A 22,629-nucleotide genomic window follows, 5' to 3' on the forward strand; every position below is an offset into this window, starting at 1 on the left:
TGTCCAAATCTCACCTTTCTAATATATGGCCTGGGCGTCTATGAGTGAATTACTTTCACTCTTTCATATAATAATAAATTGCCTCCTTTCCCCTTTCAGGTGCATAATTTTCTAAAAGGCTGAAATATACTGAGTTCAGTAGATTTTGAGTTTAACATCCCTTTCAGCAGCGAGGTTATATGAGATGGGACCTACTGATTAACGTGGAATCCGAACCACATGAGCTTCCGCCGGGAATCGAACCCGGGTCTCCCACGCCAAAGGTGCGTATGCTAACCGCTTAGCCAGGAAGGAGTTCCTAGGCTGAAATACGTATTTTCTAATTTTTAAATAATAGATTGTCACGATTTTCACACCTCCAACTTAGCAAATTCTTATGTTAGGCATTTTCTGAACAAATAGTGTAAAAGTGTCTCCCTTTTAGAAGGGAAATTTTCGCGAACGCTAAAATATATATTCCCCTAATGAGAAAAAGCAAAAAGGCTACTACTCACCGCAAAAAAATATGTAGCAGAATTTTCTTCTGCATCCATCTTTCTTCTGCTACATATTTTTTGCGGTGAGTAGTAGTATTTTTTGCTTCTTCTCACTGAATACAATCACCGCTCGCAATACTGTGATACACATTTTCCTACTTGTATTTAAGAGTTTATACACCAATTTTCATACGTCCAATTTAAGCGAATCCTCACATAAGCACTATTTAATAAAGGGAAATTCGGATATTATAGAAATTACCCCTTTCACCCCTTAGAAGCGGAATTTTCGAAATAGCTGGAACACATATTCTCTTAAGTTTAATTAAGAGTTTAATGTCGAATTTTTCACCTTCAATTTAAGCGAATCCTGACACTGGCCACTTTTCAATTAAGACAGTGGAATTTAGATATAGAAATGATTTCCCTGTTCTCTCTTAGAAGCGGAATTTTCGAAAATGCTAAAACATGCATTCCATTAGTTTCATATACTGAATTCCACGTCTCCAAGTTAAGTGAATCTCTAGACTCAGCGCTTTGTGAATAAATAACAAGATGTTTTAATATTGTTGTAATTTCCCTCTGACGAGTGAAAATTTCGGAAATTCTGAAATACGCATTTCCTTGTGTTGGCCGAAATGGCTGAAATACATACCGAATTTCAGATTTCAAAGTTAACCGAATCTTCACATTCGGAACTTTCTAATTAATGGGAAAGTTTAGTATTTCAGACATTGCCTCCTTTCTTCCTCTTAAAAAAGGAATTTTAAACGCCGAAACACGTGATCCCTTATTTTTAATAAAAAGTTTATATATGTGAAGCGTTACCTATCTTCAGGGATTCATGAGATTTTTGAACGCCTCTTTGGATATGTATTTCCAAAAATCCTTTCTCTCTCGCGCGTTTGTGATAAAAAGAGATATTTCGTCTAAATTTCACGTTCCTGCCTAATAGCATTGTTTAGGCAGTTACGAATCAGTCAACGTATAAAGCTGCTGAAAGTGTGAAAAATCGGTTTTCGAACATTTCTAGCTTGGAAATTATACGAACTAATATCTATGTTTGAGAACTACTTATAAAAGATCCTTATATCACCCAGCTTTATCTCCTGAATCGTGAGGCTACTGCACGGTTTCAGGGTGCATATTTTGACGATGCTTACAACAACGACAGTATAGGCATAGGAATATCAAAATAAGGTACTTTAAACCAAATATAGAAACTGTTTTTGTGTTACAAGGAAAATAGTTTCTTTAACTAACTATAAGTTTCCAGTACAGAAATTGCATGAAAATGAAATTTAAAAAAATTAGTTTTATGCCCTGCATGTACGAGAAAAGCATTTTTAAAATAAATAAATACAGTTTTTCCACTGTTCACTTTGCTATTTTTGAAGAATTTTCTTGAATTTCAGCATAATTTAGAGAACTGGAAAAACTGATAACCTATTAATTATTAACAAGAAACAAAGAATTACTTACAATTTTTCCATGTTTTCCTTCTCCAAAGCAAACAACCAATCAATTGTTTCTGGATCCAAATTAGTGACTTTCTTACACTCCAATACGACACTAAGACCATTCTTCTCAAACTTACGGAAAGCAGGAAAAGGAAGCAGTGGGTCCTCCTGAAAAAATACCAACTAAAGTCAAACAGTAGAAAACAAAGATCAGCTTCTCTCAACAAAAGTTCTGACATTTTCACTTGAAAAACAGTCCTGATGAAGATTTAAAGTAACGTTAATCGTACTACTAAACAATGACAGTGAACAGGCATCTTCCTTGAATAGGAAGAAAATACTACCTGACAGAATAAGCATCATAGTTCATAATTCAACATAATCTCGAATACTAAAGGAATTTCCTTTACTTAAGCTTTATAGTATAAATTTTAATGACGCACAGCATTCTGATTTCTACACAAGAAATACTGACACTGTTAGAATTCCACTGAATTCATTGTTCTACGCTGCCCTGAAAGTTTATCGAACAAAGGAATGAAATCTCGAAAAAACTTTTGTACAGGCTTAATAATCGGAACATCTCATTACATTATCAGCGTAAACTGAAAGTTCTTTGGAAGAGAAGTCAATACTGTTGAAAACTATAATATATATGAGTATGTACCGTAGTTTTATATTGTAGGGTACACAAGTTAGCAAGCAAAACTGGGTATTCATATACAATTAGTAGCTAATCATAGCAATTGTATAAGAAACAAAAGCAATATGTTCGAGACTACTTACTTGTTGATTAGCTTTGTCAACTACAGCCTGTGACGCAGCAAGTCGTGCTTTTTCTTCCTTCCTTTGGAGTCTCTTTTCTTTGCCTTTCGTAGTTTTTCGCTGCAAAGAAAGAATCATATATAGTAAGCAGGCGAGTTATTAGCATTCGAGTCCGCAATCGAGGATTTCGGGTTCGAATCCGAAAAGCCAGTCGTCCTAGTGGACTTATTGTTATCCTCAGTTCCACTACGTAAATTCTTCAATACTTTCAATATAAAGGCCTTAGTCAATCACTAGTTGATGTTCTTGAGTGGATATTCAATAAGAAAAATTCACGATGTAATACCATTCAGTTGTATTGCAAAAATCGTATACGATTACAAAACTGAAATACTGGTACTTACCTGTAATACCAAACTACCATACACTTTAACAAGGCTCCGATAACTCCTAAGTTTCAGATTAACACTCGAGAAAAGATAGTTCTAAAATACCAAAAGAATTAAAAGTTCTGATCGAAAAAGTTCCGAATCTATCTCTGCCTATCTAAACAAATTTGATCGGAAATTCCTACGAAATTGTAGTCTTCCTTTACGACAGTAGTTATCCTACCATTAATTTAAAAAAATAAAGAAAAAAAAAACTTTTCCGTGAGTATTTTATTTTCATACGTAGTTTGGTATGCAAGAGTACAGTGGTAGTGTTAACCATAAGCAATCAGTAACTTAACTTGAACGATTGATTGAAAGAATGAGGCTGGAAACGTTGACAGCGAGATCTTTTGCGCCCTTCTGTGACACATTAAAAAACAAGAAAGAAAAAAGGATAAAAGCACAATATTCCAGGACAATGTTAAATACAAAGCGCAGGCTATATTAATAATAAAGATGGTCATTCCATTTAGGAGATAAAATGTCATAGCAATTAAGAAGTGTGCAAACTCTACACACAAACACAGGACTGGTTAAAACACATGTGGGCCCTCCCTTAATCGGTAGTGAATATGACTGTGCAGGATAGAAAAAAAAGACAGAAAGAATGCAAATGCTATGACAAGAATAAAACCAACATAACACAGATACGCAGTGGATAAAATGAGAAAAAGCTCTCACAAAGCAGTCAAGACTTGAGCATGTTGCAGGAATGAGAAAATTTTCAGAATCATCTGGGCATCATCATCAAGCAAAGTAGGCAGATCTGCAGGTAGTACAAAGCGGGCTCGCTCAAGAGGAAGCTGCAGACACTCCATGAGATGATGGCGAATAGTTAGCAATTCACCACAAATGGCGCATTCTAGGCATACAATAGATAGCCATGGGTGAGGTGACTATGTCCGATACGCAAGCGTGCTAATCTTCTCTCTTCTAGTCATGAAGTACGGGAACTTGTGGCCCAAACACCAAGCTGAGGCTTGGCAGTGTGCAGTTTGATATGCAGGTGCTGATCCCAGTCTGTCTATCTGCGCTGAAGAAGACGGTCGACAACGGGACGAAGATCAGGGCTGGGGAGTAGTGACTGGTAAGTAGGTCCTGTAAGATCAGCTTCCTTGGCAGCACCGTCAGCGATCTCATTGTCCGAAATGCCAACATGGCTAGCATCCAACAGAAATTTACATCATAGCCTGCAGCTTCTAAGAAATGACAAGAAAGTAAGATTTGCTGAACAAGCGGGTGCACAGTTGTCACATCAGTAAGGCTATATAAATCACTGCTGGAATCAAGCAGAGGAGAACATAGCGCCGATGGTGTCGACGATTATACTGTAGAGTCTGCAAGATAGCAACTAATTCAGCAGTGAGCACCATAGAGAAAGGATGGAGTTTGAAACTAGTGCTATGATCAGGCGCAATGAAGGTACAACCAACAGAGTCTGCATGCTTTGAACCATCAGTACAGACGATGGTGTAGTTTCAGTACTGATCCAAAAAAGAGAACACCTGACGAAATTCTTGACTACTGATGACAGACTTCTTAACTGCGCCAGATGAAACTCATGAGCGGTCTAAGAACAGTACACTGAGGAATGGATAGGAAGTCAAACGGGGGAAGTGCAGGGACATCCATTTCAAGAAAGCCGCAAGTTTCATAGCACGAATGCCAAAAGGGCGAGTAGCAGTAGGTCGTACTTGACAACGGTCATAGCAAGCTTCAAGTTCAAAGACGAAGGCCGAGGCATGGTTAGGTAGTGCACAGACAACGGATTGAATCAGCACAACTAATGAACTGACCAAAGTTAATAATACTCAAGGCAGATATAGTTTACGTCTGAACTTGAAAGAATCAGCTATTCCCACTCTATTATAGAACCAGACAAACAGAACGAAACCTATACTGTACTTTATTGTACAGTTAAGGAAAGCTGGCCATTGACTGTTGGACAAAACACATGATGCATTGGAAGTACTGCTGCCAAATGCTCTGCAACAACTGACAACAGACTTAGCAACACGATTAGAACTCTTAACAAAACATAATTCTAAAATAATAATAGTACCGGTATAACAAATTTGTAACAGATTCGAAAACAAACTGATAGCTATTATGTTACAGAAGAGGTCCAACTGTATACAATGTCAAATGTTCTTTTTACCAATGAGTAAAGGCTAGTAGGGGCTTGTTAGGTTAGAGTAGTTTAAGTTCTTTTTCCTCTGGACCCCTTCTGTGCAGCTGTTTGTACAGGTTCAAAGAAAAATTGAACAAGACCATTCAAGACTTCAAATGTATACGTTCACAGGTACTTTGTTCAAGACACGAACAAGAGACTCGAGTGAATTTAAAACCCTTTCTAAATGACCATAAAAGTATTGAATCGTGTTTTATATGCTTGTTGATAGATGGAAGTCCAAAATAAGTGATAGAAAATATGTAAACAGATAAAAGTGAAACTGTGTATCGAACGTAGTTTAGACTTGCGCGTAATTGACTACAATATCAGAGTTTCTTTACTAACTTTCTGCAGGCATTTGAAATTTAATAGATTGCATAAACCCTTTACAGAAAATATGTCAGTTGATTCTGTAACTACGCCACTAAATTTCCGCTACGTCTTGGCCTCTGTACATCAAATGTAGGTTAGCTTAGATTCAAAAGAGTATAGTGCTGCTTAGGTACAAAATCGTCTTCTGTACTCTGATTTCTCTATTTTATTCTTCATATAGCGTACAGATAACAGAATGACAGCCAAGTAAAAAATTATCGACCGTTTCCATAAATTGAGGATACCACGAGGTAATGAGTGCCTTTTGATGTTATTTATGCTATGACATCGAAGATTGTTTTAAATAAGAGATTGTGAAAACACAGGAAACCAAGCGAAGATCATGATAGCAATGACAATTATTCTTCTGGACTTAGCACCCACATCTGCATCAGACTTTCTTTACAAACCTATTCGATATTCGGTACTGGTTTAGAATAGTTCATCAGTTTAAAAAACAGTAATTTTACGGTTAAAATGAGTAAGAAGGTATGGAAGAAAATTATGTAGGATATTACAAGGGAACCGAAAAGTTCTTGCCGATTTTGACATCCCATTAATCATGCGTTCACAGACAGAAAACTAAATGACACATAAACCTGCTAAACGATTGGGAATTAGTCTGACCATCGACCTTCTGCAATACACGCATGTTGCACACAAACAGCAGTCATAGATCGTCCACTGTCGAAGAGAAATGGAAGTATCGAAGCAGCTTGTTTGTATGTGCCAGGAACGAACACACTGTCAGGCACTGGTTCCAGAAATTCTGTTCGGGAGATGTGAGCCTTTCGGTGAACCTCGCAGTGGATGATCACATATGTTGAATGACGAGGCATCGAGGACAGGGGACTAACGTGCGATTAGCCTGCTGAAAGATTCCATATTTCCGTTGAAACAGTCCAATTGCACATGCATGGGATAGGGAAGTCATACAAATTAAACAAGTGCGTACCAGACATATTGTCGGCAGCAAACATGGAACAATGAATGACACCTTGTTTATCCTTGCTCACTCGACACCTGATCACACCCATCTTCGATTGCTTGCTTACTGGTGACGAAAAGGGGTCCTCTATGACACTCTCAAACTTATCAGACATTGATTGTCGGCACACGACTGTTCCTCACACCTCAAGATCACCTCTCCACCCACCAAAAGATTATGTTCTCTGTATGGAGGAATTGTCAGCAGGTAGTGCATTATGAGCTTCTTCCACCTGGTCAGATCATTTCTGCTAACATCTATTCTCAGTAGTTGCAAAGGGCGCATTGTGCGGCAGAAGAAGCCGGCATTGCTGAATCGAAGGGGTGTGCTGATCTTGAGTGACAATGCCAAGTCACATGTGACAAAAAAGACCCTTTACAGCAGCTTGGCTGGAAGATTGTCATGCACCATATTCACAGAATCTTGCGCCAACAGGTTACACTATTTCATTCCCTCGACAATCACTTCCGTAGAAGATCCTTCGCAAATGAGGGAGACCTGCGGAACGCATTTATTGACTTCTTTGGATCCACGACCACCGTTTTATTGCGAGGGCATTGTGCAGCTGCAGGAACGTTGGCAAAAGCACTTGGGTGCTGATGGACAAAATGAAAGTTTTACGTCCCACGCTTATGTCGGCCAGGCCAAAGGAGACGGTGATGATGAGAAATGAATGAAATGATGGAATGAAGAAAGTGGGAGGAAACGGGAGAACACAAAAAACACATGCACACGGTGTTTATCCGCCAGAAAACTTACTTGGCGCCAGGGTTGGCTGGTTTAAAAAAAATTTTAAAAAATGGTTTAAACCAAAAAATGAAAAATGTTCGTAAAAGTGTAACTATTCGTAAAATCTTGGTGAACACATATTTGTGGGTTATCACGTTTCACTCCCATATATTATTCGTACTATATTCAGACCTAAATTCCCCATTCTTTACTCAAACTTTTTTATGTAACTTTATGAATGTTTCTTTTGTGATTTTTTTTATAGTTTGCTATTATTGTTATGCAACAAAAGGAAAATTCTAAACACTGTTTCGTTTTAATAATGTTTACTATTGATAAAATACATCGAAATGCCGTACTTTTTTGGGGAGGGGGTCATACAAAACCCACTGGAGGCAATTACTGAAATAAGAAGAATCTTTGGTAACTATTTATGTATAAATAGGTCAGAGCCAAAGTGGACTCAAATAATTCGTATCTTTATTCACTTTTCTTACTGATATGCAAAGTAAGTCGTTATATTTCTTTCACTTGAACTAATAAAAGTCGTAGTGAACTGACTTGGACAAAATTAGTTCTTCTGTACTCTGTAGTACTTTGAAATTGTCCATATGTAATTCTGTATAATGGTTCCACTTGTGCGATTGTTTATCTTTTTGTCCTTCTGTTCTAATGACTCTTGACGATTATATTAACAAATATGTAAAGATCAGTCAACGTATTTTTATCAGGAGTCCTTCGTGAGTGAGTCGGCAGACGTATCGCATTTGTGGCCAATTAGTCCCGGTTTCGAGTTCAAATAGAGGGCAATTTCTCTTGGATGTAAGCCGAGAAGCGGTTTGGATTCCGCTTTAAGCTTATGTGACCCCTTCCAAAATAACCCGGTTGTTGCATACTAACACCAAGGCGAAACAAGCTTATTTCTGTTCATATGTGATATAAATACATAGAGCAAATTATTTAACCCCCCCCCCCAAAAAAAACTGCTTTCTTTTTCAATAAAAACCATGGTTTTTTTTGCCAACCCTGCTTGGCGCGGATCGAACCAAGGATCCACACACCAGAGATAAAATCTACCACTGAGCCACCGCGGCCCCCCTTGGGTGCTGATGGAGATTTCTTCAAAAACCTAAAGGTACGTATCATCCATTGTATTACTCTTATTTATCGCTGCTCTACAAAGGAAAAAAAAATAGTTACCTTGTAATTTCACTGACAAAGCATTTCTGCACATTGTAGGAAATCAGTATTTCGTGTTTACAAGCTTAATGTTGCTAGTGTCACTCAATTACAAAAGCTATAGTAGGCTTAAAGTGAGTGAGTGCGATACCAAGTGTTTGCTGCGATAATGTAGTTTATGCGCATACCCTTCATCGCTGCCGCACCTGCTTCATACGGACGCACACCCGCACGGTCGACCCTACTGTGTTCTCGCCCTTATTCAGTTAGATAGCATTCTTGCTTTTGATGTGTAGGATTGTACATTTAACACATGTCTATGTTTTTCATAGTCGTTCTTATATATATCTGGAAGTAAGGGAAAGGTCTCGTAAAGTGAATCAGCACGGGAGTTCTAAAATGTTGGCCCCTTCATACAGGTAAAGAGACTAGTAGGTAGGTTGAAATACTATATTATGACTCAATATGATGAGGGTCATATTTTAGAACCCTGCCAATCAGTACCTATATACCTGCAATGGACATTTCCACTGATTTTTTTATTGTTCTAAAAAAAAACTTCAGAGCTAGCTGATTACGGAGAACACTTCCTTTCACTCATGCGACGATTCTAACTAGTCGAAATTTGCGATTGAATTCCGGTCTGCTACTCGTGCGCTTAAAACAACGACCACCATGTTTGTATGTCACAGGTCGGTACAGGAGAAAAGGTCTGCGCCACTCACTAGGGAAGCGGCTTAGCGAAAGATACGATGCACGTTTTTCAAATATATATACGACGTTGCTAATAACACAAAGAATAAGAAAAGTATTATAATTTAAGGTTTATTTAAAAAGAAAGCTATTTATTACCAATTATTTAAATATACTTGAATATCTTAGGATTGCAGCCTGAGCTAAGAAACTAATTAACATTCTCGTGTTTCGGTCACCGACCGAGCTTACGAAACGAATTTTATTCATTATTAAGAAAAAAATGAACAATATAAAAGCATAGTTATTTGATAGCAGAGTGCTAATTTCTTATATGCAAATTCATCGTGTATTCGGTAGTTATGCTCATCAAGGGGAAGCCCAAGCAAATTAATACATGAAAAAAAAAAAAAAAAATTTCTTCAAGTATAAATAATCTAAATTCTTTATTGAGTTCACCATAAGGACGCACAAACTTACGATGATAATTATGTTCATGAGCATTCTGATAATTTACCAGTGTTATTATCGACCTACTTTACACATTAGCAATATTGAAACGGATGATTAATGAGAGTGAATAATTATAAAAGAATCGGTGGAATGGTCAGGTGGGATGAAACATCTGAAGCGCAAGAAAACCCACGGACACGATGTTGTCCACCACAAGTTCATATGGCTTGAATTCGAACCAGGTATCTCACAACTAGAGGCGAGCGCTCCACTATTGATCCACTGTGTCCTTTGATTATGAATGTTTGTGATATGTCATAACGAGTAATGAACACAATCTGTTCCAATGAGTGAAACAATATAAGAGAAATCAATCTACTGGACGAAACTTAAAGGCTGAACTCTTCAAACGTTTGCTTTTATATATATATATATATATATATATATATATATATATATATATATATATATATATATATATATATATATATATATTGTCGCAGTATGCGTGTCACGACACTCCAAAATTATAGAAAATGTTAAGATTTAAAATTTATTAATTTCATTAATTGGTTTAAGAGAGAAATATTACAATGTTTTGTTTATTATTCTAAATTGCTGTAATTAGGTTGCAGACATGTTATATCATCATTATGCATTGCTGATGCTTGTTGTTTCTTAATGAAGTAGACACGAGTCTGCAGTGTCATAATAATAATAACAAAACAAATACGAAACATATAAATGTCAAACGTTGTGAAAATTCTGTAAACACAGACACATAATTTAAATTAGGTAAAAGTGGAAATTTCGCAGACATAAGCTGTCTAGAGAATCTGGTCAATGAAAGAAAATGCAGAAATTGTGAATAAGCACAATTTCGGCTCAGAGATGTAAAACGTCAGAATATGCAATCGAGAACAACAAAATTCGTAATCACGAACATGAGGATAAAAACCTAATGTTTGAGGGAATCAGGATCAGTGCTGGGAGTCCCGCAGATGATGAGTTCTGGGAAACCCGTAGAGGATCAGTTGTTGGGAGTCGTATTCTCAATAGAGCCATTATTGAGATCAACCGCTATTACGTTCCAGTGGACATCCATCCACTGTGAGGAATTGGAAATGAACTTTGAAGTCTGAAGTTCGAACCTCGTTCATCAAGGTATGCTAGAATAACATCTCTGATATTCAATCTTTGACCAATTCACAGATAGTTCTATGCAATGCGAATTAACTATTTTACTTAATATAACACATACAAACATCCTACTAAAAACTCTACTATAAACGATAATTAAATAAATGAGTTCTCTAAAGATAAACATTATCAAGTTTAATTAGATAACCTTTCGCATGTCATATAATATAAATCCTAAGTTTTAGGTTGGTGGAGATAGAAGGAGTTTCTGGTTTCCTACCTACTTTGGATAGTGGGTAGAAGCAACAAATACTGTGCAACTATTTTACATCCCTTAGCTTCATAGGCACAAGCACAGTAATATTGTTGACATGGTGCAGATGCTTAGGAGTTCGAGTCCCGGTAATAGCAATTACCTGTCGCAAGCCAAGAGTAATCTGAATAACATGCGTTAGGTTAGATTAGCAATCATGATTATGGTAAAAATCGACCATAGGTTTAATTCCCGTTACGATATTAAGGAACATAGCATAGTCACTAGGCTATAAGCATGGCTAGAGGCTATAAGGGTAATTTAACCCGCACCACCCGCCCTCACGGGGTGGAAAAATTAAGCATAATATTCTTAGAAATGCCGTTTTCAAGGCAACAGGGTTGTCATCATTGTTATTCATCCAGCGACATGCTTGGATGCTACGATAAGTATTCATACTTAGACATGTAAATAGAGGATAGATATAGTTGTAAATAGACATAATTATAGATGTAAGTTTTATATTATAGGATTCAGGTACATATAGACATAAGTAGTAAATAAGATCATAGTTAGAGAAATTATAAGTATTTTTAGGAATAGGTTAGTTATTAAGATTTATTATAATAATTATTCAGGGTGTAGGATTTGGAAATTGTTGATATTTTCAGTAAGATTTAAATAAGTAAGTTAAAAATGAATTTAAAAAAGGAAGTAAACATTAGAAGTTAAAATAAAAGTAAATAAATAGAGATGTCTTTCCGACATAGTAAATAATATGTTATTAAAGTAATAAGGATTTTAAAATTAATAAATAGGATTAAATAACTAGATCATGAAGGATAATTTTTAAGTAAGCTATCTGAGAAAAAAAATAGAAGAATAAGAACATATTAGTAAATATTAGTATATAAGGAGAAAAGGCAAGAAAGAATGAAAAAAACAAAAATGGATAGATGAAATTTAAATGTGGAGTGATTAAGTTTTTTTTTAAAAAATATAGTAAATATATTCAACGTAATTAGGACATTCTTTATAGGAAAACCTAGGTAGGTTAGAAATCACATTTTCGTGATGTTGAACTGGGAGTGCGCCAAACCTCTCACGAAAATTAGTAGGAACACATAAGTCTTCGGCGACATTAAGGCGGTACAGAGAGGAATTAGATACCCACTTGTCGTTTCGCAAAGCAGTGAATTTTTTTTTTTTTAGTGAATCTTACCTATTTAGTCGAGTACTAGGAAGATCAAAATTTTGAATTTTTTTGTAATTGGATTATAGGCATAGAAATAAGTTAAATGTTAAGGAAAATTAGGAATAGAAAATAGACTTGCTATCTAGCGATTAGGTTAGAATAGTTAAGTTCCTAGGATAAGGAAAGGTACAAAAATATACTTATCACGAGAAAATGAGATGGAAAGATCTGGAAAGAGAAATAAAGAGAGAAGGAAAATAGCTGAAGATAATAGAAAATAGATAGCTAAGTTAATAGAAAATGGAGTAATAGACAATATATTATGGATTTGACAAGGCAAGATTTTAATTAATCTTGAAATATTTTATTATGACTGGAATTGACGCTTATTAATTATTAATTATTATTATTATGAGTATTATATTATTAGAATTATGATTATTATGTTTCAGTAATGTTAATAAAAAAAAATAAGAAGCTAGCTAAATAAATATATAAGTAAGCACTGAATATAAATACTAGTTAAGATATAGAGCTCTAGAGATAGCTATAAGAAATAAGCTTACTAAAAGAGATTTTTAGGGGAAATAGGACTTTGCTATATGCAGTCAGTGATGATACCCTTAATAGATATAGAACACTAAGAGACGAATTAAAGTATCATGTTTATTAAACTGATCAGAGATTTCGTTTCAACGCTTAGGCCATTTGGCAAGAAATGATTTAATTAAGAATTATTGTTTAGCGCTAGTTAACATTACTTTATTATTATATTATTATTAATTATTATTAAGATTATTAAGATTATTATATTTATATAATGGATTAATTATTATTATTGATTAAACCTGAATGTGACAATGGCTTAGATAGTTTTTGGGTTACAAGGCCAGTAACTAAAGACGTTTAAGTTAAGAACTAGGAATAGACAAGTATGAAGTACAATTAATGTACTATTTATTATCAAAATAACATCGAGATATCGATTTTATGTGATTTTTATACCCGATTTTGACAAAATTAAATAGTTAAATAAATAAATGAGATTTTTGAGTATGGAGAAGAATGGAGATTTAATAATTTTTTTTAAATAAATAGGAGTAATGAAAGTTAATTAAATAAATAAAGTAACTGTATACAAAATGGTATTTATCAGATGTCTTGCGAGTCAGGCCGCAAGAAAACAACAAAAGCCTTCCCAGATTCATGGAAATATGAATCTGCACCAGAAAATCCCGAATCGGTAAATATGTTTTGTATACAGTGAATTGTGATAAATGAGTAATCTAATAATAACAATAACTAAAGAAAATCGGTTACGGGAACATAGTTAATAATAAAATTAAAATATTTGTAAATGTAACATGTATAGTATTATAAATAACGTTTAAATTTAATAAAGTAATTGATAAAATAGTAGAGTACTCACCATTAAATGTAGAGATGATATATAGCATAATAAAGGATGTGAAAAAAAAATAATATATACAACAAGTTCACACACGAAATCACGCATCACGTATTTTGCACACTTCATTTAAAAAAAAAAAAAAGAAAAAGTAATATATTCAGATTTACATATAATTCGCATTTGAACTATGAATTGGTTGATCACGAAATAGAGATGATATTGTACCATACAATAGAACTGTAAGAGTGAGTGCACGTAGACCGTTATGTATCGGAAGGACGCTTTACACGTAGAGTGGATATGTAATCGTGTCAAGGTTGAACGGAAGTCGCGGAAAGAAGATGAGAGAGATGAAGTTTTGCTGAGTTCAACAGTTTTTGCATAAAAGCGTTGACGCGAGGTTGACATTGAGTTGCCAACTATGGTGAGCAATTTAGGTCAAGTTTGCGGAAACTTTAATGCTGTGTATGTTAATGATTTAGTGTTTTTGTGAATTTAAATGGAAATCCATAGTGAAAGTGTATAAAGAAATACTATAGTGTGTATGTATATATAAAGTGAATATTAATAGATCAGTTTCAATTTCCCTAAGAAAGGACTTAGGTTGGAAACATTCATTATTGTGTTTACAACGAACAAAGTTCAAGTAGTGTTGAGTGTTGACAATAGATGGCAGATACATTCAGTATGCTGTTATTAAACAGATGTGAATTTATAAGTAAAAAAAAAAAAAAAAAAAGAACTGAGTGAACTTTTGGAAAAGAAAAACAGGAAAAAGAAAATTCGTGAAAATTAATAATCATTAATTTTTGTTTGTTTTTTTTGTTTTCGACAATAATTTTTGGCTTTCGATTTAAAAAGAATTATTTTGTAAATTTTTACATTAATCAATAATTTTGAAATTTCATATACAGTGAGTTCTCCGAAAGCCGATCTTTTGCAAAGATCTAGTCGGCATCGGAGATGCCTCAGTTTAAAGTGGGGGCGTGTCGCAGTATGCGTGTCACGACACTCCAAAATTATAGAAAATGTTAAGATTTAAAATTTATTAATTTCATTAATTGGTTTAAGAGAGAAATATTACAATGTTTTGTTTATTATTCTAAATTGCTGTAATTAGGTTGCAGACATGTTATATCATCATTATGCATTGCTGATGCTTGTTGTTTCTTAATGAAGTAGACACGAGTCTGCAGTGTCATAATAATAATAACAAAACAAATACGAAACATATAAATGTCAAACGTTGTGAAAATTCTGTAAACACAGACACATAACTAAAATTAGGTAAAAGTGGAAATTTCGCAGACATAAGCTGTCTAGAGAATCTGGTCAATGAAAGAAAATGCAGAAATTGTGAATAAGCACAATTTCGGCTCAGAGATGTAAAACGTCAGAATATGCAATCGAGAACAACAAAATTCGTAATCACGAACATGAGGATAAAAACCTAATGTTTGAGGGAATCAGGATCAGTGCTGGGAGTCCCGCAGATGATGAGTTCTGGGAAACCCGTAGAGGATCAGTTGTTGGGAGTCGTATTCTCAATAGAGCCATTATTGAGATCAACCGCTATTACGTTCCAGTGGACATCCATCCACTGTGAGGAATTGGAAATGAACTTTGAAGTCTGAAGTTCGAACCTCGTTCATCAAGGTATGCTAGAATAACATCTCTGATATTCAATCTTTGACCAATTCACAGATAGTTCTATGCAATGCGAATTAACTATTTTACTTAATATAACACATACAAACATCCTACTAAAAACTCTACTATAAACGATAATTAAATAAATGAGTTCTCTAAAGATAAACATTATCAAGTTTAATTAGATAACCTTTCGCATGTCATATAATATAAATCCTAAGTTTTAGGTTGGTGGAGATAGAAGGAGTTTCTGGTTTCCTACCTACTTTGGATAGTGGGTAGAAGCAACAAATACTGTGCAACTATTTTACATCCCTTAGCTTCATAGGCACAAGCACAGTATTTTGTTGACAATATATATATATATATATATATATATATATATATATATATATATATATATGTGTGTGTGTGTGTGTGTGTGTGTGTGCGCCTCAGAACACAAAACGCAATACTTTCACGATACAATCTGTTGCAAATGTATCACCATATACCAAACGTTAATCATTTCAGAGCTTTAGCCACCCCAAAAATGTAAAGGGGGGGGGAGTAGAAGTTGGGGGGGCTAATACAACCATATTATAGTTCATCATCATATATAGTTTATTTGCAAGCCTACCCTGAAAATTTTAGAGGCCAGTAAAACTTTACGGGGGCTGCCTCTTGTGGACACGGGCCTGGTTGAAGGGGAGAAAGAATATAAATAAACTCATGTTTGTATACTTAGAACACTATTACGTTTGAAGTTATTGAAAAGAAAAAGTTGAAGTTTCAAAGTAACAACATAAGTAACACATAATGAATTTCTGTCGATATTCCTCTTCTTCAGGCTCGAAAAATCCTGGACGCCAGGTAGTCAAGGCGATTGGAAATAGGAGTCTGGCTCATAAATAAGTTAAATTAAAAATAAAATTATGAAGTCCCATGTATGAAATTGTATTATTACGGTGCCTATCGTAAGAAACATTTTTGTAGCAGTTTTGCACAAAATTAAAAATGAATTAGGTCACCCGTATTGTACAGGTTTAACAACTCAGATACGAGTGTATGGATTGCTATTCAAAATGTACGGGTGACCTAATAATTTTGACACTGGTTTTCTTTTATTGGTTAAAAGCGACAATTCAATCGTTATTATTACTATTTAGCAAAATAAATAAAATAAAAATTAGTCTTATTTGCCCACCTTACCGTGATCAGAATTACAAAGATACGAACTGAGTGATAAGTTTGTGTAAGTCCAATTTTAATCGTCTAGCCCCCATGCAACCAGCAATTTTGTTTTCCGGTGTCGAGTTACGTGGCGCCACGGTAGCTATTCCTAGCATGACGTTTCCCCGCATGCGGTCTACTTACTCCTTGTTATATTGCTAAACATAGATTTTTTTTTAAAAAAAAAATACATGGATGTGTTTAACTGAAATAACATTCTAGTTTAGCGAAATTGAATTTGGAGGACCCAAGCTGTGAATGTACGGGTGAACAGGTTTGAAAAGTTGGCTGCCCTGAAAATAAAGGAATGAACGGAATTAAACTCTCCCCTTGTACAGAAGATAACCTTAGAAAAAAAGGAATTATTTTGTGAACATCTAGAAACATGGTGCATGACTATAGTTACATGTGTTTATGAGAATCATATTCTACTTGTTTCACAATTCACGATGGAATAACTTCTTAGAAAAGCGCAAGGGCAATAGATTGGGCATACAGATGTGACTTCTTCATAGAAAACCAGCGAAACGAATGAATTGAAACTAATTCCGAAAATGAATCAAAATTATCGTTACTAGAAATGGATATAGTATAAGAGACCAAGAAAAAAAGCCATTGCCGAAACAAGTACAATGTAAAAAAAAAAAAAAAAAATAAATAAATAAATGAAATCTTTAAGTTTTACGTCCCACGAATATGCCTAAGTACAATGTAAGGGTGTACATGAAAATTGTGTAAAACAAATGATGGCATTTAGTATCTCCCTCAATTCGATCGTTATTGTTAATCAACAGCTACGGCATCGGTACTATGACATACAGTGAGCCATTGTAAACGATTACTTGGAAGCAAGGTTGGCATTACTCGAGCAGACGGTTCTACCAAATTTTGACACATTCCTTACATTTTCAGGTTAGGTTAGAGCTTTGTATTTCTTTTAGCACAGCATGCAGGGGGTACGTCCGTAGGGAGCAGACGCGTCAGCGACGGGGGTATGCGCGTAAACGGAGATAGTGGAACAGTACATTTAGGGGAACAGTGAAATGTTAGTGAACAACAGTGACTGAGTGGAGGGGAGTGGAAGAACAGATGGAATGAATGTAGAACAGACAGGACATCGACCCACATATCCAGGTAAGCAGAAACACGCAGAAACCCATGTGACATTAATGCACCAGAATATCCAAGGGCTGACATAAAAAATAACTGACCTTGAAGTATTCTTGCATACTATAGACAAACAACTGCAAATCGTGTGCCTGACCGAACATTGGTTAACAAAAGACCATATTGAACAAATAAAAAAACAAAACTATGAAGTAGTTAGTCACTTCTGTAGGGAAATAAACAGCAGGGGAGGATCAGTAATCCTAGTAGTAGAAAACATGACACAAGATGTTAAAAAGATATGCCAAGTACCGAGTTGAGTGAGTTTAACGTCCCGTTCAGCAGCGAGGCTATATGAATCCTACCGTGGACCTACTGATTAACGTGGAATCCGAACCACATGAGCTCCCGCCGGGAATCGAACACGGTGCCAAGTACCGAGTTCAGTTATGAATGTGCAGTCATTACTATAGAAAAGTTAAATTTAATAATTGCTGTAGTATATCGTAGCCAACGGGGGTCTCTTGACACCTTCTTTAATTCACTCAAAATGTTTCTAGAGGGCATACGGAATATACATAAGAAAAAAAAAATATGCGGAGATTTCAACATAGATTTCCGAAAAAAAAGAAAGCCCAGAAAAAGAACGCGCAATTACACTTCTAAATACGTACAACATAAAATAAACCTACAAGAATAATCACGCACTCAAAAACTGCTATTGACAATGTGTTTACTAATATAAAAGATGACATCAAATATGATATAATTGATGGTCTATCTGATCACGCATACCAGATGATGTACATAGAAACACGACAAATAATTAAAAATACACACGAAACACACACAATCAGAAACTAACGTCTAAGACATAAAGAGAAATTTATGAGATTAGTAACAAACGAAACATGGATGGACGTGTATAACAAATCAACAACTGACCAAAAATATAATGCCTTTTTCGATCGTATTCACTGTATTTTTGACGCATCCTTCCCGAAAATAATAATAAAAAGTAACACAAAAAACACTAAAAAATGTTGGGTGACACCAGAAGTTAGGGAACTCAGTAAAATAAAAGGACGCTTACTGCAAAACTCTCAACAAACAAGAAATAAAACACTAAATAAGGCATTTATAAACCAATACAACAGAAAATTACGTAATATTAGACAAGGTTACTACACAAACAAAATAATGACAGCAAATAACAAAACAAAAACACTGTGGAAAGTAGTTAATCAAAATACACGAAGGAAAAATAAACGTACACAAAACAATATTAGTCTTTGTGTCAATCAGACGGAGATCACGGATCCTGACCAAATACCAGAAATATTTCATGACTACTTTATCGATATTGAAGATAAATTAACGAATAAGATGCAAGATAGCGAAAAGGCTATGGACTATTAAGAAATTTTAAACCTATGACATGCAAAATTATGTTTCTCATGCCGATAATAGAACATGAGGTATTTTATGAAATAAATAGACTAAACCCAAATAAAGCTATAAACGACGAAATTCCAATTAAAATAATCAAACAGAACAGCCGGAATTTAGTATCAATACTCACATACCTATTCAATGAAAGTCTCAATACAGGAGATTAAAAGAAGCTAAAATAAACTACATCTTTAAACAGGGAGACAGAACATTGATACAAAATTACAGACCGATATCCCCCAATAAATAAAATATTTGAAAAACTAATTAAAAAAGAAACTAATAAATTTCTTGAACAAACAACAGATACTATGCCATGAACAACACGGTTTTGTAACTGGGAAAAACACAACTACGGCAACATATACGCTTATCAAAAACATACTAAAAGGGCTAAATGGTAAAATACTAATTTTAGACATTTTCTATGACTTAAGCAAAGCTTTCGATCTCGTAAACCACAAAATACTCTTACGACACCTTGAACACTATGGCATAAGGGGGAAAGAGTTACAGCTGATGGAAACCTACTTACGGGGTAGGACGCAAGCAGTTGAAGTCTCCTTCATACAAAATGGGAATGTAAAAACATTTATCAAACCCAAGACAAGTCCGCAACGGCGTGCCTCAGGGCTCAATATTAGGTTCAATCCTATTCCTATTGTGTATAAATGATTTCCCTGGAATATTGAAGAATTTTGAAGTAATTTTATATGCAGATGACACAGGCGTAATTGTGGAAAGTAAAGCCATAAGTGAGCTATGAAACACATATAGAGTATTGAATCAAGCCAAAAGATGGTTCGAAAGTAACTGATTATGCATAAACAAAAACACAAAAACAAAATACCTACTTTTTCACACAAAAATGAAAGAAACCAAAAATAAATTGACTGATCTAAAACTAGATTTCACCCATGAAACTAAATTTTTAGAAGTAAGTATAAAGGAAAATCTAACTTGGGAAACCCACGTAAAAGAAATACAGTGAAACCTCTCAATAACGGACACCAATGGGACATGAATTTATGTCCGTTACTGAGAGGTGTCCGTTACAGAGAGGTTACAGTAATTTAATTTCTCGCAACGGTAATTGTATGGAGTAATATACAGTAGATATATTATGTATGAGCGTAAATACGTAAAATTCAATATGTAAATACTCTATTTAGTACGTATTTGAATTACTGGAAGGGATGAAGGAGAAATTAATTTGCTGGGGGATGTGTTAATATATTCGTATATTGCAAAGGATAATGCATGTATGATCACTTTCTTCTTACATGGGAGGGGAAGGCGGGAGGGAAAGAGTTTTTCATTTATTTCAAATTTTCAGGACCTTCTCAAAAGATGCGTTAGGAACCAACTAACCGGCTAAACTCATTAGCTAGTGTCCTCTGAGAATCCTCAGTACGGTTGCGGAAAAAATATGTGTGTGTGTGTGTTTGTGTACTGGCGGAATGGATGAAAAGGCAAGTTATTGGGAGTGCATATGTTTGTTGACTCAGCCCCAATCGCAAAGAATATCTTACAGAAAGTTGCTTTACTAAGAATGTAAGAGAGGAAACATTGTTCGTTGAAAATGTTATTGTAAAACAAACAACGTTTGTTTTGTTATCTATGAAATTGTCGGAAAGATGCAAGGTCCGAAGGAAAAAGGACTAAATTTGTTAGGGAAGGGAAGATCTTTCGTTTAGAATTCTTGGCCATACGACTGACCCTGCATGAGTGTTATAGCTTATTGAAGGTTTCTAGAATTTCCCCCAGAAAGCAATTTATTGAGGGCAGAATAAAAGAATTTGAAGTTCAGCTTGAAGGTGTTCTGTTTGATGGTTCACCGGTCTAGACTCATGATAGATACACTTGTGGGGAAAATACTTTTGTCTCCTGTAATATATCGCAGAATCGAGAAACATTCCTGTCCGTTATGAAGATATTATTGAAACGTTTGTTGAAAAAAAGGACTGTCCGCGTCCGTATCTGAGAGTGTCCGTAAAAGGGAGGTTTATGTTCAATAAGAGAACATATATTTTTGCCGGGACAAAAAAAATCTGTCCGTATTATAGAGGTGTCCGTTAAGGGAGGTTTCACTGTAATAGTAAAATTAAATTCCAGACTTTATGCACTCAGGATACTAAAAGAAACGTTAAACTCTAAAGCTTTGATCCAAGTATACTACGAGCTTATACACCCTATACTAAATTACGGCATCATTTTCTGGAGCAAATCTTTAAGCAGCAAAGCAGTTTTCATGAAACAGTAGCAAGCAATACGGATATTTGGTCTACACATGAGAACATCACGCAAAGATAAACTTAAACAGCACTACATCCTTACCCTACCATCTATGTATGTATACGAAACTGCAATCTATGCAGCAAAATTGAAAGACGGAACCCAAATAAGTCACGTTTATAATACCAGACAGCAAAATGAAAGACAATATTTTACAAAACTAGCATTAGTACAGAAAGGCCCAAGCCATATGGGAGTACAAATTTAGGCATTACTGCTGTATCGCCGGACCAATTTGAAAATCGAAAAAAATACCAAAATGTACTGCATTCGGTTATATTTGGTTGGATTACATTACGTTACGTTAGATTACGTTACTAGGCGTGTAGTTTTACTATACGGATCCATAATATAAGTAGTAGTTGTTGTTGTTGTAGTAGTAGGAACGGGTTAGAAGCCCCGCAGGGTTAGTTGAATTCTGTTCTCGACATGAAATGGGCAAATTAAAGACTTACCCAAATTTTTCTTGTCCCTTTTACAATCTATGGATCCGTATAGTAAAACAAGTATACCTCTCCGCGAAATAGTCCATCCGCCTCAACATACAGTGCCGCTTATAACAACAACCAAAACATGCAACCATTTTCTTAACTTTTACTATTCCCCTTACTTGACTTTCATTCATTCTTCCTCACAAACTGAAATTCTCCAATTGACCGGTAAATTTCCTAAAATTGGTCCGGCGATACCCCAAATTTACAATAAGCTGCCCAGAGAAATAAAAAATGAAGAAAATATAAATGTTTTTAAAAAGAAACTCAACAGATTCCTGGTGGATAAAGTATATTACAGCGTCCCTCCAAATACCAAATGTATCTTGGTTTCAAATGGAGTAAATAAATACAATACAATACATACAATACTTCCACTATCACTTAAAATTCATTTCAATATGATGTTCACCAGGGTGGATTGATTTAAATCACTTTTTTTTTTTAAAATAAAAATCGTTGATTTAAATCAAATTCCGAAATAATTTAAAGTGAAAATAAGTAAAGTCCCGTTTCTGTTGTTATTTCGTTTATGGAAGATGATAATCATAATACAATGAGACTCAAATGTACAGCATAGTATGAAAACAAGTGTCATGCAGAGAATGATTAGGGAAAATCCCGTTTTGAACGGGTAACAGGGCAATCTGTTTTCTTCTCTTCCTAACATAGGGTTTATATTGTAAATCGTTAACTATTCCAAC

At 35.0% G+C, this 22,629-nt stretch overlaps 1 protein-coding gene across 1 annotated transcript in view; it reads right to left on the reverse strand.

Annotated features, from left to right (window-relative positions):
* Naa40 (N-alpha-acetyltransferase 40) overlaps positions 1 to 22,629 on the reverse strand; it is a 48,771-nt gene that overhangs the window by 18,714 nt on the left and 7,428 nt on the right. The window contains exons 2-3 of the mRNA XM_081730663.1: positions 2,723 to 2,821; positions 1,959 to 2,104 (exon numbers count right to left, since the gene is read on the reverse strand). Of these exons, the coding sequence (XP_081586789.1) occupies positions 1,959 to 2,104; positions 2,723 to 2,821 (245 nt within the window). The remainder of the gene's footprint in view (positions 1 to 1,958; positions 2,105 to 2,722; positions 2,822 to 22,629) is intronic.

Source organism: Thermobia domestica, chromosome 11 (assembly GCF_964235325.1).
Source record: "Thermobia domestica chromosome 11, izTheDome1.hap1.1, whole genome shotgun sequence".
Classification (NCBI taxonomy): domain Eukaryota; kingdom Metazoa; phylum Arthropoda; class Insecta; order Zygentoma; family Lepismatidae; genus Thermobia; species Thermobia domestica.